The 19,033-nt window shown below is 43.0% G+C and overlaps 1 protein-coding gene across 4 annotated transcripts; it reads right to left on the minus strand.

Annotated features, from left to right (window-relative positions):
- Positions 1–13,226, minus strand: TRIM40 (tripartite motif containing 40). Of its 4 annotated transcripts, none has more exons than XM_044776217.2 (6): positions 13,021–13,225; positions 11,805–12,216; positions 2,499–2,594; positions 1,592–1,816; positions 1,267–1,289; positions 1–845 (listed from the first exon to the last, which is right to left on the minus strand). In XM_044776217.2, the coding sequence occupies exons 2-6, from the start codon at positions 12,147–12,149 to the stop codon at positions 788–790; spliced, it is 747 nt and encodes a 248-aa protein (XP_044632152.1). In that variant the 5' UTR covers positions 12,150–12,216; positions 13,021–13,225; the 3' UTR covers positions 1–787. The 4 variants fall into 4 exon arrangements, with proteins under 4 accessions (XP_044632152.1, XP_014716011.1, XP_044632151.2 ...); XM_014860525.3 differs by having other exon boundaries at positions 1–1,083; positions 13,021–13,224; XM_044776216.2 differs by having other exon boundaries at positions 1–1,289; positions 13,021–13,226.
- Positions 13,227–19,033: the final 5,807 nt, after the last annotated feature.

Consider the following 19,033-nt stretch of genomic DNA (forward strand, 5'->3'; position numbering starts at 1 on the left):
TTTAGTCTTAAAACAACACACATTTATTATATCACAGTTACTTTGACATTTATTACCTCACAGTTTCTGTGGGTCAGAAATTTGGGTCCTCTGCATAGGGTCTTACAAGACTGCAATCAAGATGTCAGCTGGGCTGGGTTCTCATCTGGAGGCTCAACTGGGGAAAATAATCCCCTTCCAAGTTCATGCAGGCTGTTAGCAGAATTCCTTTTCTTGCAGCTGCAAGACCAATGGCCTCTACTTCTTATTGGCTTAAGGTTGGAGGCTGCTGTCAGCTCCTAGAGGCTGCCTGCTGGCCGTGGGGCCACTTCATCAATCCAGCAATGAGAGTCTCAAGAGTGAGTCTGTTAGCAAGGGGGAGTCCATACAACGTAACACAGTCACTGAAGTCACATCCTATCCCCTTTGCCATATTCCATTGATTAGAAGAAAGTCACAGATCCTGCTCATGATCAAGGGGAGAGGATCACACAAGGGCATGAACAGCAAGAGAGGAGGCTCATGGGGGGCCACCCTAGAGTCTGTCCACCACAAAAATAATAAGTGCCAGGTGAGTGGTACAGACAATAGGCGCTACAGGAGCTCAGAAGGAATATTCCATCCAACAGACCTTCCAGTTCCATGCACAGAGGTGGTCTCACCACTATTGAGCTCATGCCATCCAGGTGCCTGGGTACTCCCATTTTAATATGAGATTGTAAGAGATGAGCATTATTATCATTTCACAGGCAAAATGGAGATCTTGGATCCTGACCTCTGCAGTGGGAACCACCAGCACAAACTTGGTTCAGGAAGGAGGATGTGAGCATTGTCCAAGTGTCAGAGGGTCAGGCATCAGGTCACGGCTGTGGGGGTGAGAAAAGGGGGTCATGTTCAGGAGATGGCAGGTCTGAAGGTACATGGGGTAGACCTAATGGAAAGCCAGACAGGTTGGAGAAAGGAGATCAAGGAGGCTGAGGTGAGTCTGAGATGAGGTCGTCCAGGGATGAACAGGTCAGAGCTGCTGAGGATGACAGAAGAAGTGATTCGTTGATTCTTTTCTCTAACTCGGGATAAATAGCCTCTTATTTCTGTGGAGCACTCCTAGAAATAAAGAAATCCTTCAGTGTATTCCGTTGAATCTTCTACTGGCCAGGTAGCATGAAGATACAAAAGTTAACAGAGAAGTAGATCTCTTTGACTTTGATAAAGCCCATGAGCATGTCTATGCTTGTGTGGGTTTGCATGTGTAAACACATATGGGAAGAAAGATGAGACGGCTCATACCTGGCCAATAAGTCACTGGCATTCTAGAAGAAAGAGAATGAGAGAGAGAATCATAATTAGTTTGCAGGTTCCTGTCACCTCCAAATTCCCTCCCTGACCTGCTATTGGATGCCACTCTGGGGGGTGACCTTGAGAACTGGAGAGGATAGCGCCCCCCTCACCCCACTTTGCTGTAGCAGCATTGTGAGGCCTTGGACAAGCCGCCACCACATGTTACAGGGAAGCCTCTCCTTCTTAGACCTCCCAGAAGGGTGCCACAGGTAAGCTGCCCTGCCTACTAACTGGGGAAAATCCCCATCTTTGGGAGGTGTCTCAAGGTATGTACCTTCAGCGTGTTGGCGTCCAGTTCCTTAGCTGTCCTCTCCAGATCAGTGACCACGTTGTTGAGCTGAGTTATTGCCCTGGAGATGTCAAAGATTTTGGACACCTCTGCTGGCATGTCCTCCAGTTGGTCTGGCCACTGCTGAGGGAGGGTCTCCAGTTGTCTCCTGGTTTGGTGCTGGCTCTCCAGCTCAGCCTCCAGCCTGTCGGTCCCACAGTCTACCTGAAACTACAGAAAAGGGACTCCCTAAGATTCAGTGTCAAATGTCTCCCTGGTCCTTCACAGTCTCTGAATACTCTGAGTGAGAATGTTAATTCCTCAGTCCTCTTCCTCTTGTGGCATTGCCTCTGTGGGTCACAGGCATTGCAGAGGCACCTGTGTTCCTCATAAATGTGGGTACACCTTCCCTCCCACCTCACACTCTTGTGAACATCCACGGATGCCATATCACACACAGTGGGCACACATACACACACACACACACACACACACTGCTCAGCAATATCTTTCCACTGCCTGCTTTTAACACCCTTCAGGTTACAAGGTGAGAAGGGACCCCCACCTAAGTGGGCAAGAGGGACAGAAAGGTAGACCATCAGAGACAGAGATAGAGACCTACAGTTTGTGTGGTCATTTTCAATTGATGAGCCGCTTGTCTCCTTTGATCCTCACCGTGAGCCAGGTGGAACAAGATTGGCTTTCATTTAACATATAAACCACATGAAGATCAGAGGGCTTGACTTGCCCCAGGTCACTCAGCCAGCAAACCATGAGGCCGAGCCCAGCCCCCAGGTTGCCTGTAGGACCTCCTCCTACATTAGTCTGCTCCAGACAGCAACATGGCCAGAACAGGGAGCAAGGGCGCTGAGGACACTCTGAGGTGTCCTTCCCAAGACTCCGCACATCTCACCTGCACAGCCTGCAGTTTCTCCTCCTCCTGAGCCCTGAGCCGCCGAAGTTCCTCAGTGTCTTTTCTGAGCTTCCTGCTTCTGCGGTTGAGTCGTTCCTAGAGAGACGGACACACTTGCTTGTCACACTACGGATGAAGGTGGTGCTTAATCAAACATGGTGCGGGTCCTGAACCCAGGATGAGGCTAAAGTAAAATTCTGTTTAAAAGTAGGCAGTCCTTGGGCTGGCCCAGTGGCATAGCGGTTAAGTTCACGTGCTCCGCTTCTGTTGCCCTGGTTCATCAGTTAGGATCTTGGGTGTGGACCTGCACACCGTTTATCAAGCCATGTTGTGGCAGGCGTCCCATATATAAAGTGGAGGAGGGTGGGCACAGATGTTAGCTCAGGGCTAATCTTCCTCCAAAAAAAAGGCAGTCCTTAAAGCATCCTGCTTGGGATAAGGAACATGAGTTTATTTAATGGATAATGATGGGGAAGAAGTTATGGGCAATTTTTTTTTTCCCCAAAGATTGGCACCTGGGCTAACAACTGTTACCAATCTTTTTTGTTTTCTGCTTTATCTCCCCAACCCCCCCGTACGCAGTTGTATATCTTAGTTGCACGTCCTTCTAGTTGTGTGGGCAATTTTTTTAAAAGCCTTAACTACACAAAAATAATGTAGTAACAGAAGCTTTTCTACTTGACTTCAGGGTGTTTTTTTCCAACATCTAAAAGTTGTACGCTGATCACTGGCAATTCTTACTACTTCACATCAACAAGTGAAGCAAGTCTAGAGAGGCTGACTTAGGGGAGATGCAAAGCCTCTGGTACCACTCCCTGGCCTGGCTGGGATGGACAAGAGCCCTCTATTGGATGCAAACCCACAGCCCAGGGAAGCATGTGACCTCTCTCTAAATCATAAATCAGTGTCCAAATGGGTCCTGAAGCTAAGGATATAATGAATGATTTCAGTTTCAAAAAAATTTGCTTTTGGGTTTTTGATGAGGGAAGCAAAAATAAACAAAGCCAGTACTGATAACAACATAGGCCTTTAATGAATCAAAGTGGAAGAAAGGTGAGGGCCAGAGGGCAGGTGTCAACAAAAGATTCTGGAAATATTCTTGTAATCTCTTGTTAGATTAGTTATAAAATGTATTTGCCCTACCAGATAAAAGGTCATACAAAGCCGTAGCAATAAAATGGTGTGGTACTGGTGCAAGAACAAATCAAAAATGACAGAAGAGAGAGCTCAGGGACAGGCCCATGTTTATAAAGGAATTTAAAAAAGAAAAAGTGGTACATAAATCAGTGAGAGAAGGGACAGAATCTATAGAGACCATGTTGAGAAAACTGGCCTGCAAGAATAGAGAAAAATAAAGGTGGATCCCTACCTCAAACCATATGTGGAGATAGACTTCAGGTAGATTAATGACCTAAGTGTGAGAGGTAAAACTATAAAGTTAAAGGAAAATCATGTTAGAGAATAAATTTGGGACCTATGGGCAGGGAAAGATGTCTTAGTATAACACCCCAGAAGTACAAACCATGAAGGAATTATTTAATTTGATTCCCTCAAAATTAAATATTTCTGCTCAGTGACAACACCATGGACAAAATTAACAGAGAAATGACAGATTAGGAGATGATATCTGCCAAGTGTAAAATCAAGAGACTTAATTGTAGAATGTAAAAAGGAAAGGCTACAAATCAATAAGAAGACAGGAACCCAAGAGAAAAATTTGCCAAGAATATGAAGAGTTAATTCACAGAAGAGGGAATAGGAAAAGGGCTAAAGTGCATGTGAATCGATGCCCAAACTCACCCATGATTAGAGAGATGGAAATTGGCACAACGATGAAATAGTATTTGACTGACACTGATCAGATTAATAAAAATTAGACAACTGGAAAATGCCAGGGGTGGGGGATGGATGTGGATATAAGGAACGTACTGCAGGCTGGTGAGACGTGCACTAGCACAGCCACTCTGGTGAGGGTCCGGGCCACCTAAGCATGCTTTCCTCTGTAAGCCAGTGGTCCTGCTTCTGGGTAAATATCCCAGAGAACTCCTCACTTATGTGCTAAGAGGACATGAACACTACAGAATTGTTTGTGGTAACAGAGAGTTGGAATCAGGTAAAGTACATTCCTGGGGAAATGGATGAGTAGAGTGTGGCAGACGCCTCCTACAGAATACTATGCAGTTGTCATAAGCAATGGACTATATGACACACAAAACATGCACTGATCTTAAAAACACGGTGGAGTGGAAAAGCAAGAAATAGAAGGAGGTCTATAATATAACTTTGTTAATTCAATATACAAGCACACAATACAGAAATATGTGTTTTTACCAAACCGTCTATGAATAAAAATACAGTAAATGCTTTAAATGGTTGCCCATGATGGAGAGGAATGGTGATTAACTGGAACGAACAAGTAAAACAAGAAAGGGATTTGTGGACTAAAGATAAGGATGTGCTATTGAGTGAAGAGCGTGTGTTTCATTAACTGAATCCTTCCCACCTCAGGTGAAAAAAAAAAAATTAGCAGATTTTGCTGTTGTTGTTGACTGTTTATGAGGAATATGTTTTGTTTTTGTCATTTTTGTCTGGTCCCCTCTCATAAACTCTTAAAATGTGTTGCTTCAGGAAGAGCCCCACGTTACCGGAGATGTTCGTGTGGAGGTTGGGGTTGGAGGAGATGACTTTGAAAGTTCTGGCTCTGAGATTCTGCGGATGCAAATGTCAAGGGACTGTGGGTGAGAGATCGGCAAGGACATCCATGCAAACAAAAAGCTTCAGTAAGCAGAGGAGACAATGATGTCACTAGGAAGTTATTAAAAACTTGTCATGTCACTGGGTGTCACCTGCAGTCATTTCCCTTCAGAGAAGGAATAAAACACTCAGTGGAGGTGTGGGAGGTAATAAATGGGCATCGTGGATTTCACTCATGGGTCTCAATGGTGAAGGAGGAGGCTGGGCTGGGGAATTGTTCGTGTGACTACAAAAGTTCAGGTCTCATAAAGCTCAAAAAAGCAAACAAACAAGCTTCACCTTGCTACCTCATCAATCTACTCTCTGTCTCTGTCCTCACAATTGAACATGACTGCTGCGCCACTGGGCCAGCCCCTCACAATTGAACTTGAATGAGTAGTCAGTTCCCACTGTCTTCCCCTCCTCATGGGCCCTTTGCTCCTCTGCCAACTGTTTTGTTTCTCATCACTCTTTTGAAACTTCTCTCTCCACGGTCACCACTGATCTCCAGGAATGAAGTTCTCAGGCTTCCTATTGTCTGATGTAATTCTCCCCTCATGTCCCACCTCACTCTCCCCACCCCAAAGCCCTGTCCTTCCTTGACCTCCTTGAGGTTGTTTCCTTAACACTTTTCTATCTCCAAACTATATCTTTCACTTTCCATCTGGCGGTTTAAGATCTTATTGCAATTCCCAAACCAGATCTTTCTCCTAACAGTCAATCCCACGTTTCCAGCTGAGGGCTAATTATCTCCTACTGCCCTATTGGCAGCTCAAAACCAATCTGGAGAAATCATGCTTATGATCCCCACTTTCTCCCGCAATCCACTACTCTTGACCTCCATGCTTCTGTCATTGGACCCACCAGTCTGCCTGTCACCCAGATTGAAATCTCAGACCTATTTCATCTTTTACCTATGCTACTCCTCTCTTAAAATGACTTCTCATTACCAAAGATAAACCCAAACTCCTTAATGCAGGATCCAAGGCTGTCCGTGACCTAACCCTATTTACAACTCCAGCGTTACCTCTCCCTACTCTCTCCATGTTCTCTGCAGCAGCCAAACAGAGTCACTTGGGGTTTCCTGAACACACCCCATGCAGCCACACCTCCTCACGGCTTCCTTTTTAATTCCCTCTGGAAGGAATGCTATCTATTTCTGCCTGTCAAAATCAGGCCCATTCTTAAGATCCAGTCCAAAAAGCCACAGTCCTATCTTCTGGCATAGTTGAAAATTTAATAAAGACTTTAAAGTCAACTGCAAACAATGCATAAAGTAAAAAAGAAAGCAAAGATAACAGCAATAAAGAATAATGCATGAAATAAAGATAATACCGATCTATCATTTACAATATCGAACATGAGTAAGGTAAAGTCCTCTGTTCTTCAAAAAATTGTTCATTTTTGCATTAAAATAATATTTAGTGGATGCATATCATGTGAATAAAGCACACGTTAGAACTAAAAAGCAAAATTCTACAAACTTTTATCTTCCTAAAATATTCTTCTGGGAAAAAAACCAAATTGAAATATAGGGAATAGTATAAGACTTGTTTTGTCTTAATGGATACGTTTAAAAGTTTGTGATTCTACCAGATATCAGATAAAATGTGGTTTCCAGTATAAAAAATTGACCAAAAAGAGCATTAAGTAGTGATAAAACATGAGAACGTAGCAACACTGAAATTCTTTCTCAAATGGCTTACTAACAAAACTCATGAAAGAAAAAGTGGTTAACAGGCAAAAAGCTGCCTTTTTCTGATACAGTTTCCAAAAAAATTACCAACTTTCGAAAAGCATCCTCCTTATCGAACTAAAAATGTCCCAAAATCTGGATGAGAATGATGTCACTCGTTATATTTTATGAGGAAAAGTGGTGTTGATGACTAAACCTAACAATGTCCATGTGATTGTGCATCTAGAAAAGGTCAGGAAATTAACTTAAAGGATATATGAGCTCAGCAAAGACTCTCATTTGATCTACAAGTACCAATTGCCAAAAAATGAACCTTATAAAATACAAGGTTTAAGTAAAGACAATTTAGCATCTGTTTCAGAAACACAAATGAAAACACAGTGATATATTCGACTATTAGTTGATAAAATTAAGTAAGCCCCCAAAAGTTATAATCATTAATGTAATCAACCAATTTAATGCAATGCCAATTAAAATCTGAGGGAATGCTTTATAAAACTTAGAAACATTGCATAAGAAAATTCCTCTGAAAAGACAGTCAGAAGAACATCAGGTTACAAAAAATTATTATATGGCAAAGATGCTTATAGATTTTTTAAAAAACAAAACAAGTATTAAAACTATATAACAATTTTAGAAAAGAAAAAATAATCAATGGACTAGAGTGAAAAAAAACCCTGCTATTATGAAAATTTAATTTATGTCAAACCAGAAACAACACATAGATGTGGAAAGGACTCACTCTTACAGACATGTTTTGGGGACAGCTGGATGTCAGCATAAAGAAAAATTAACATAGTGTCCTCCTTTATACAACACAGTATACTAAATTCCAAACAAGCAAGGAATTAACTAATATTTAAAAAGGAAACAGAAAAGCAAATCATTTAGATGAATTTCTAAGTAAGACACTGATTATATTTTTTTAAACAATAGAACTGATTTACATACAAACTTCTAAAAGTTTTGCCCCAAAATACAATAAATAAGAAAAGAAATAACAGAATAAGAAAAATGGTTATGAAACATAACGAATATAGTTTATTATCCAAAAGACAAACTACGTTTATGCAGTCATGTAAAAGGTATGCTCTGATTCTAGGGGAAAATGCAGACAGCGAGTCTTCATATAGAAGAAAACCTCACCACTAGCATTCATAATCAAGCAAAGCAAAAAACTTCAGTCACTGTTACATATGTAGGAAATCAGCAAAATACATTAAAGTAATTGACACTGACATAGGTTGGACAGTTGGGGAAACAAGTGTACAAAAAGGACTTTGTAGCATTGCAAATTTTTCAGTCTTTCTGTAGTGCAGTGTGGGATTACATAATTCCTTTAAACAGGACACAGTTTATAACATTTACAAAATGTAGGGGCTGGTCCAGTGGCCGAGTGGTTAAGTTCGCACGTTCTGCTTCTGCAGCCCAGGGTTTCACTGGTTCAGATCCTGAGGGCGCGGACATGGCACCGCTCAACAAGCCACGCTGAGGAAGCGTCCCACATGCCACAACTAGAAGGACCCACAACTAAAAAATATATACAACTATGTACTGGGGGGATTTGGGGAGACAAAGAAAAAAAGAGAAGATTGGCAACAGTTGTTAGCTCAGGTGCCAATCTTAAAAAAAAAGAAAATGTAATTCAAAGAAATAGAAACATGGTGAGAAATCATAAGAAACCTTTATTTCAAAACTCTATCAACATCTACAAACACACAGAGTCCACCATTGTCATCACTCCTTCAGAAACACCCTCGTCTCCCTTGCCTCTCCTTCTGTTACTTTCCGGGCAACTCCTGCCTGGATAAACTCTTACCATCGTCTTTCCTTGGCTGTCCTCAAGCAGTCTCATGAAACACATTAAATCCCTAGTTTCAGAACTTAAATTGGTGCTCCACACCGCCTGCCAATCCTACTCAGTTTCTCTCACTGGTTCGCTTTCACAAACGATATGACACCTTCTCCTCTCTTTTCAAACCTTTCACATCCCCATCTCTACTCACGTTGCTGATGGTCTTTCCTCACATGTTATTGAGGAAATCAACCAGAACACTCAAGCTGTCTCCCAGACTACAAAACTACCTACGCTTGCAGACACCTTCTTTTGTTTCCTACTGTTACAATGGAAGAAGTGCACTTCCTCCCATCCCGGCATTCACTTCTCCGCCCCCTATCTTATGGGACTGCTCGGCATCGTTCAACACACTCTGCCATCACTTCTTAAAATATTCTTCTCTTTTAGCATCTGGAACACCACCCCTCTTGTTCCTCTCCTGCCTTGCTAGTGGCTCATTCTCAGTCTCATTTGCTGGGCCCTCCTCTACCTTACGTCTAAAGGATGGCCTTTCTCAGGACCTTGCCCTGGAAGTTCTTTTCTCTCTGGACTCTCTCCTGAGGCTATTGCATCAATTCCCTTGGATTTAAATATCATCTTTATCTTGAGGGATCCTCATTCTAAATTTTGGGAATACTATTCAAGTCTCCCTTTGGAGATCCAGAGTTCATATCCAACTGCATATCTAAAATCCTACTTTGATGTGTCTCAACTTGGACTCAACTTGTCCTAAATGAAACGATGTTTTGTTCAAACCTGTTCTCCCCAGTCCTTATCTTTCCATCATCCATCCAGTTTCTCAAGACAGAAAGAAACTCACGAAGTCATCTTGGATTCCCTTCATTCCCTTACCCCACTTCTAATCTATCAGTACATGCTGTCAATTCAAACTCTAATTATAAATTCTTCAAATATAACGAGACTTTTCCAGACGTGGGCCTCTGATTGCTCCCATTCTTCCCATTGGTCGGCTTTTCTTTTTCTAGGTCTCAGTTTCAGTGTCGCCTCCTCCATGAGGCCCTCACTGACCACACTAACATGAGTTACCCATTACTCTCCACCTCAGATCCTTGCTTGTTTTCTTTCCGGCTCATTAAAAACTTGTAGTTTGTTTGATTTCTTGTCTCTCTCCATTATAAACTGAAAACTCCCTGCCAGCAGAGATGGCATCTCTCTTGTTCATCATTGTACTCCTGGTACATATTGTAGTTCCTAACACACTTCAGGAACTTATTTAAGTCTTTCTTAAGTGAACAAATATTGTTATTTATTTATTTTAGATGTCCTGTCTAAATGTAAAGGTAGCCTTGAGGACAAGGATTATGAATCATCTTCTTACTTCCCACAGTCCCTAGCATGACGTTCTACAGGAGCACAGACCTGAATAAACCATCAAGTGAGTAAGCAGATTTTCTCCATCTCGTGCCTGGCTCATCAGCAGGTGGGAGCCCCTCCCACCCCGTGGTACACTGCACCTAGAGGGAATGACGTTAGAACCAGAGAGCTCTGCCTCTTTGTCTTTCGAAACTGTTTCTCTACCTTCCCATAGTCACCCCCAACCTAGACTCCCCACTTTCTCATCCTGTATCATAACAAGTTCTCAAAAAGTCAAGTATTGAATAGAAGCCTTTGGAAATTCATCCTTCATTATTTGATAGAAAGACACCATGGTGAAAATATGTCAAACACTGACTGGATTGGGGGTGGGAGGGAGGGAAGCTTGGTAAAAATAATGCTAAAGCTAATGGTAAAATAAACACATGAATATCCACAAAAATTCTGAAAAATAAGAGTATCGTGAGGGTTCTAAGATCTACTGGCATTAAAACACGTTGCAAAGATAGAGTGTTTAAAATGGTTTGATACAGAGGAAAGAACAGACAGAAGAATAGAACAGAGTAGAGAGTCAAGAAAATATACGAGTATATGTATGTGCGTACACGGCATATTATGAAGCTGGCATTCAAATCAGTGGGGGAACTACGGATTATTCAAAAACCAGTGATAGGAAAAGCTGCTCGTTGCTGGAAGTTACCTTACTCTTTCACCAAAATATATCTTGGGTATGCTAAGTCCTCCAAAATATACGTTGAAGGGTATTCATTGCAACATTCCACGTGATCTCAAAACAAAACAATAATCTGGAAATAACGCAATGTCTGACAATTTATGGACATTCATAGAATTGAATACCATGCGATTGTTGAAAAGAATTCATAAGATCTATACATACTGATGGGAAAATGGGAAAATGTCCAAGATGTATTTTTACATGATAAAAATGAGTTACAGAAAAAAATAGAGAATCCTTTTGTGCGTGTGTGTGTCTTAAAGAGTGCGTTGATACACACAAAATTTTCTGGAAGGAAGATACACAAAAATCTAACAATGGTTACCTCTAGGGACTGAGAATGGAGGAAAGCAGGAATAAAGACTTTAGCCCTGACTTTATACCTTAAAGTGTTGTCTGAAATTATTTCCAAGAGCATGTAACTTTTATGATAAAAAATTAAATAAAATAGGATGAAGATAATCGCTATAGAAAGGAAGGAAGGAAAAGACAAAGGAAGAAGGAAGAGAAAGAGAGAGACTCATGTACTAATCTCCAGGTTCCAATGGATATATTTGCAGGATTTTATTAGCATATGTCAAACTTGATTGCATTCTACCCCATTTCTAGTACTATCAACCTCAGGAAATAAATAGTCTTAGTACTGAAAGCGTTTTGCATTATCTAGTCCAACTCCTTCATTCTACAGATGAGAAAGTGAGAGTAGCTCATGCTTCTCTCTGACATCACAGTGTCAGAGAGAATCTGACATCACAGTGACAGTATCCCCTCTTACACTCATATTAATGTGTTGACACTTTAATCCCAGTAGCAAAATATATGGAAAAGCAAAGACAAGTGTCCAAAATAGGATGAAGCAGAAGAAACAAGAAAAGTCTTAGCTATTGAGCCTCTGTGAGATGCCAGGCATAACGGACAGAAGGGTAGAAGGAGTAAGAGAAAGTCACAGAGGTGGGGACCCAGCCTTACCTTGTAGTGGCTGATGGCATTTTCAATGGCCAGCTCACAATGAGATTTGTGTTCAGGGGACACCAGGCATTCCATACACAGAAGATGTCTGCTTTCCTCACAGAACCAGCACACCTTCTTCTGGTGGCTGTGGCAGATATAGCCTGCCCCCAGCACCTCTTCGGAACAGGGTTTCCGGCAGAGAGGACAGCAGAGGACTCCAGAGGCCGGGGCCTTTGCCACGTGCCGGGCCAGGCACACTCGACAGAAGAGGTGCTTGCAGTCAGTGCTCACTGCCTCCTTCAGGTTCTCCTGGCAAATGGGGCAGATGCCTTCTTCCCGGCTGTCCTCTTGCAAAGGGAACATGGTCTCCACCCCACACTGCCAGCCTCCTGTCCATAGGACCTCTTTCTCCACTGGGGCTTTGGAAGGCCTGCCACATAGACAATCCAGGTAAGATGGCCCAGCTGGAAGGTGGCAGCCCTAGAGCAGCCTGGAGGACATGACTTAGCCCCACAACTTCAGGCAACTGCCCGCTCTCCATCACTGGAGCCATAGACAGACCACACAAACCACAGTTCTCCGTGAGTTGCAGAAATATCTCATCAGCTGACATGCACCCTCTGGTTTCCTTTTACTTACTAAACTTGAAATCACTCTTGATTTTTCAGACACCTGGAGGAAGCAGGTGATTCAAAAACTAATTCTCTTTTCCTCTTCAGAGTTTTCTGTGAATATTTTTATAGTTCAAAGTTAAAAAGGCCAGAGCATCATGGCCAGAAGTCAGAGCATGATGAACTTAAAAGTTGAAAGCCTCTAACTTACCCTCAGCTGGGAGAATTTGGCAGGAGTTTGGAGTGTCCTCTCCCACACTGGAATATTAGAAGGCTCCTGGTCACACTCTAAGCATTTGGCTACTGCTATCAACTACTACTACCAACCATTTGCATCAGCATCTCTGTCAGCTGGCCATTCTCTCGACCAGCATCCTTTCCAGGGTTATATGGATTCCACAGTGAAAGGGTAAGAGAAAGAGAACAGGACACAGAGCAGACCAGAGACCTGGGTCATGTTCAAAATCACCTTTACCTTTCCTTTCAAACCATCTCCAAAGATGACCCAAAGAAGGAAGTACTCCCCTTTCATCACTTCCCTTAAACACTGCATTCACTCTCACCCCTTCATCCCCAAACCTCTTGCCTAGTCCTCCTCCCAAAAAGCTCTGTTAGTATCCTACCTCAATTTCTCCTGCTACAACTTCAGGTCATTTTCTCAGGCTCCAGATCTGGAGAGATGGCCAACAGTGAATGGTTCTTTTCAAATTGTGCCGGTTATATATGCTCACGTATCAGTAAAACTTGGGGAGAGGTGAAAAGGCCCATCCTCTCCTAGAAACACTGACTTACCAGGAAAATGAAACAACTCATGGCTGAGTAACTGACCTGGAGCAGTTGGAAGGTGAGATGGACTTTGATTGGTGCAGGGTGTGGCTTATTTGCTCAAGGAGAGGAGGAAGGTCTTGGGGCCTTCGATGTAAATGACACGAACTGAGAATCAACTCACTGAATGAGGACCTCCCGGAACCCCAGCTTATGGTACCTCAGGATCCAGGCTTCACAGAACCATGGGGTCTACTCATGACACTGGAACATCAACTGCCCACCCTGCTGTCTTCCAGTTTCTCTCCAGTCAAGCTAGTCTCTGCCCTGACATTGGAGAGGCCCACAGAGGGTCCCGCCAATAAGGACTGCCAGTTGAGGCTTTAGAAGGTTCAAGATTCTTGTTAAAATCTCACTCCATAGTCTCCTCCTTCAGCCCCACTTTGCCACTGTCTGCTGTGGAGGTGCTGCTAAAGTCACTTTCCCAAAGTCACGGTTCCTTGGCTTTCTTCTCAAAGGAGATACACAGTCCCCTTGAATCTCAGGGTCACGGGTGGGTGGGCCTCTTCCTCGTCCCATACTACCACCTCCTGAGCAGGACTTCCCCAGAGCCAGATAAAATGCCTGCTGTGGAGCTCTGCTTGTCCACGCGCTACTCCTTCCTGCCCGCCCTCCGCAGAGCCATCCCTTTAATTTATTTAGGACTTGCACATGAGGCCCGCAGGCTTCTCCCTAGCTCATGTTTTGCCATCATCCCCGGTGACTTCAAGGACTGTGTAGATGACCATCCACACCGAGGCCCTGCAGCCCCTTGACTTGCTCAATCCAGTGACCTTTACTTTTGCCACCCACCCTAAGTGACCATTCTCTGGACCTTGTCAGAATTCAGATTTCCCCACCTGAAATCACAAAGCCAGGCATGGGGCTCATCTTACAGCTCTCTCCCTAAGCTACACACCACCACGTCTGTTCTTCGACCTCTAATCCTTGACGGCTCCACATTCTACATTTCTGTCACATCTCATGAGATAACATGAGAAACAAAAATGTGGACAGATTAAGTGACTGCGCAAGGCCACAGAGGGGTAAACTGAGCCAGAATCCAGATTTGGGTGTCTGTCATCCTAGCCCACGTGCTTCATCGCCACAAAACATCACCTCTTCACACCTTTCCCAGCTCTTAGAAAGAGTTCAGTAAAGACTTAATAAATGGGTGGGCGAAAGGACAGATGGATTGACAGCTGGATTCTGGATAGACAGGTAAAGAAATAGCGCTTTGTACCACCTTAGAGTACTGACCGTATGGTAACTTCTGTAGTTATTTAGATACTTTTCTTGATTTTCCTCCTGGCTTCTTGAGCAACCTGAAGGCAGGGATCCACTGCACGTATTTAAGTTAACACTAGCTTAAGTATGATCCAAGCGTACAAGTCATAAAAGGAAAGACAGATAAATTCAACCACATTTTAAAAGATCAGCATGGAAAAAAACTACAAAAGCAATGTCAAGAGACAAATGATCAAATGAAAATGTAAAAGGAAAATATTTACAACTATCATCAAAACCAAAGGGCAAATTTCTCTAATGCATAGAGAGCTCCTACAAATAAAAAAGAAATTATCAACTACCAAGTAGGAAACTGGACAGAGGAAATGAACAAACACTTCACAGAAAAAAAAATACAAAATGTTTCTAAAACAGATGAAAAGATGCTCAATCTCACGCATGTGAAGAAAATGAAAATTAAAATGACACTGACCAGCCCGGCCTGATGGCGCAGCAGTTAGGTTGGCATGTTCCGCTTTGGTGGCCCGGGGTTCGCCGGTTCAGATCCCGGGTGCGGACATGGCACAGCTCAGCAAGCCATGCTGTGGCAGGTGTCCCACATATAAAGTGGAGGAAGATGGGTATGGATGTTAGCTCAGAGCCAGTCTTCCTCAGCAAAAAGAGGAGGATTGGCAGCACGTGTTGGCTCAGGGTTAATCTTCCTCAAAAAAAAAAAAAAATGACACTGACTTTAGATGTCCAGGTGGCTGGAGAACACGGGTGGGAAGGGGACCTTCTCCTGTGTTCACATTGTAACTTTTAAATTTGGAACCAGTAAATGTATCATCTATTTAAACAATTACTTAAATCTAAGGAAGAGGAAGAATCAGTGGCTAGAATGAATTCTGGACTAGCCAAAAGATCTGAATTTTGGTCCTAATTCTGAGATTTGGGGCTTCATGTTCTGGGACAGCCACAACCTCTGCCTCCTTCCCCGGAGAGCGGATCAGATGCCGTAGCTGGGAATGGATGTGCTTTATAAACTATAAACCAGTGCACAATTGTTAGGGGTTATTACGAGTCTCTGGCCTCACAGCCTATTCAGCACAGCTCCTTGCTTATAGAAGGTGCTCAATAATTTTTTGAATGAGTGATCTTACGTAATTTCACCTACTTTAAAATGCTAGAGCCAGGAGTCAGGTGACTTGCATCTTTTCCCTCTCCTTCGTCACTTCTTTTCTGTCTCTGCTCTGACACTTCCCAGCGGAGAAGCCCTCCTACCTCTTCCTTGCAGCTGCTCTAAACTCTTCATATCAGTTTAAGCCCAGCTCATCTCCCAGTTTCCTGCATGAAACCATCCTAACTGCTCAGTCTTCATTCTTCCAGGGCCTCCACTTACAGTTTGGCAGGTTGTTCACTGCACAAGAGCAGCCAGTAGAGGGTCTGAGATGCAGCCCACAGTCCACTCACCAAGCCGTGGACCCTGGCACGGAGGAGCATTGGCTCTGAAGTGGAGGAGGGGCCCATTCTAATTTGCACAGGGTGTCAGAGGGGCTTACAGACGTCTATGCGTCTCTCCCTTTCCTGAATCACCACCTAATTTATTGCCATTAAACTTTTGCCAGCTTCCCTGACTTTGGCTCACATTTAGCTCCATGAGGTATGATAGGAATATGTCTTTCCATCTTTGCATACCATCCAATGCCGAGCCCAGTGGTGGGTAGCTTAAGCCATTCTTTCAAAAGTCTCCAGCTAAATCCTAAACCCGAATCTTAGTTATGTTTCCTCAGCCCAGAACCACAGTGACAGCTCTGAAACAGCAGATCATCAGTAGTCCCTTCCTTGAAATTCTCTTCTTCACTGCCTCCTGGGTTCCCTTTCTCTTCTCTGACTACCATCTGTAAGCATATTCACTCCCTGCTAGAGCAATGAGGTGGAGCTATTTGGACTTTGAAGGTGGACTGGCCAGATTGAGATCTCTACTCTGCCACTTGGCAGTTGTTAACCTTACCCAGATCTTGTAACTTCCTTGAGCCCCGATACCATCCAGATCCTTATTCCTGGTCTTGATATCCTTACTGAGTTTAAATTCCTCTGAAACCTTGGATGTCTCGTCATCACCTCAAATTCTGTGCACCTTCTAAAATTATTCTTACCTGGATGATCTGCCACCTCCCCGGAACAGGCAGAGGAGAGGGTCCTTCAGCTGTGTGTTTTCAGTGGGCAGTAGGTGGCGCTATCTCCCAAGACAGGACACGGTTGGTTTTTTTTTTCCCCTTCTCTGGGAAGGCTGCCTCGACAGCAGTGCCTTGGGATATTTCATTAAAAAATGGTAGCTTAAAAACAGGCAATGTAATTCCTTAGGGCAAGAAATATCTGGCTGTGGAAAGTTAGACCTGAAATTTGCAGATGTGGGAAGTGGGAGGGAGGAAGTTTGGGAAGGGGGCATAAATGTGTAAGAGGAAGAGGGGTATATAGCCCAGGAGAGAGAGAGCCTGCAGAGCAGGAGAAGGCAAGGGGACGAAGGAAGAAAGTTTGCCAGTGAAAATGTCCTGTGGCAGAAATAGCCAAAGAATTTTCAAGGACAGAATGTCTAATATTGAACCTTAATTTATCTGTTCTGCAGCTGTGTGCTCTGATGAAACCCATCCTCTGCTCCGGCACTCAACACCATCTGTCCCTGGATCTCCAGGAAACTGTCAGTCAATCTACTGTATGTAACAGCTTGGGTGAGAGACATTTTAGAGAAATCACAGGAAAGACACTATGCTGTGTGTTGGGTGGTGCTGCAGAGCTCAAGATTTGAGACTCAGGAGACACGGAGAACTCAGCAGAGACCTTAAGAGCTGCTAGTGAAAGTAACATGTTCTTGGTAGAAGCTCCTGGAATCTACCAGCAGCATGGAGGAAACAGCGTGAAATGTATTGAGGCCATTAGTCATTGACCAGGTTGGTGAAGAATCCCTGGGTCCAGCAGAACAGCTGCTCCTGCGAAGCAAAGCCAGATGGACCTGTACGGACGCTTCACTTGTAGAGGCTGTAGAAAGGGCAGAATCCACCCGAGGGGAATGTGTGCGAGTGGCTGACTTACTGTCAGTACTTGTTTGGACACACCTGTTTCAACAAAAGGATAAGGCTACACAATTGGCCACTTCCTAGTTATAGGGGAATTTATGAACTTCTGATTCCAAACTCCCCGAGGCATGGAGAAGAATCAAAAGGAGCCAGCAAGTGCAGAGAGTGACGTGAAGTGAGGCAGAGAGTGAGGGTCAGCCGGAAGTGGGACCCCAGCAGAGAGAAGACTGCAGGGACAATCTTGCTGCATCAGCCAGGTATACAGAGGAGGATCCACCCAGAAGCTGCTCATTTGCACTGACCCTTTCAAGGCCCTGGGATGGGCCCAACAATGTGTTCATATGGTCATACTCTTTTGTAAATTTTGCAAAAGTAATATATTTTAATCACAGGTCAGATTGCTGTCTCTTTCTGCTCCAACTTCCCTCTGTCACATTTTCCCTTATATCATTCGGGGGAGAGATCTAGCCAAGGGGAAATTGAATTGAGCTTACATTGTTTGGGTTTACTAAGATGTGAGGTTTGTAAGTTATTGCTAGGTGTCTCCGTGTAGAAATGGCTTCCAGGAACACCGCTACCAGCCGCTGACAAAACTCACCTGACACCAGAGACTAAAGTGCAGGGTCAGAGGGTGTGTCATGATAGGAACGTGTTCTGTGACATGAGATGCCAGAAGCCAGTAGACACTGGAACGAATAAATGTTTGCAACTGCCAGACGTGGAAAGTCACAAGTGTAGGATTCAGTCTCATCAATGAATAGCCAAAATGGAAGTTCTTTTCTTCAGGAATATATTTAACAACACAACAGATACAATTATATCTACATCATAAAATAATTTTTTTATATATTTCTATACTAAATCAATAGAAGTTATTCTGACCTCAAAAAGTGAATTGAAAGAAAAAATTTTCAGATTAAACCAAAATCAATAATCAAAGGGAAGAGAGAAATTTTAAATACAAGATAGTCTCCTAGATTTTTTGTTGATCAATTGATGAAAAAGAATGAACCTATAAACACATCGAAACTTTTAAAAATTTCTTGATTTGACATCTACAAAGATAATCTAGAACTCATAATACACTTTTACAACAAGGAATTAATAATAGACACTTTAATGGCCTTTAGCAATTTAAAGAGTCAATCACTGCCCAAGGAAACTTGCAATGCCCTGAAATCTTAGAGCTCACTTAAGAAACTCTTGACAGAAGTTTCCCCAAAGTTAACAATTCTGAAAATTGACATCTTATTACCAGTTATGATTGTGAAACTGAAATCAACTTTCTAAACGTTCAATTGAAAATATTTTTTTTATTAACTGTGCTAAAGGAAATACCAAATTATTCATTCTCACCAGAGAAAATGTATTACAAAATTGTTGTCAAATGAAGAGAGTAACGAAAAATATAAAGCTAAAAATATAGGGAAAATACAGCTGTGGTCAGGCAGCTGAATCTCTCTGAATTATGTTTTTTTAAGATTTTATTTTTCCTTTTTCTCTCCAAAGCCCGCAGGTACATAGTTGTATA

The sequence above is a fragment of the Equus asinus genome, chromosome 8, assembly GCF_041296235.1.
Source record: "Equus asinus isolate D_3611 breed Donkey chromosome 8, EquAss-T2T_v2, whole genome shotgun sequence".
NCBI classification, from domain to species: domain Eukaryota; kingdom Metazoa; phylum Chordata; class Mammalia; order Perissodactyla; family Equidae; genus Equus; species Equus asinus.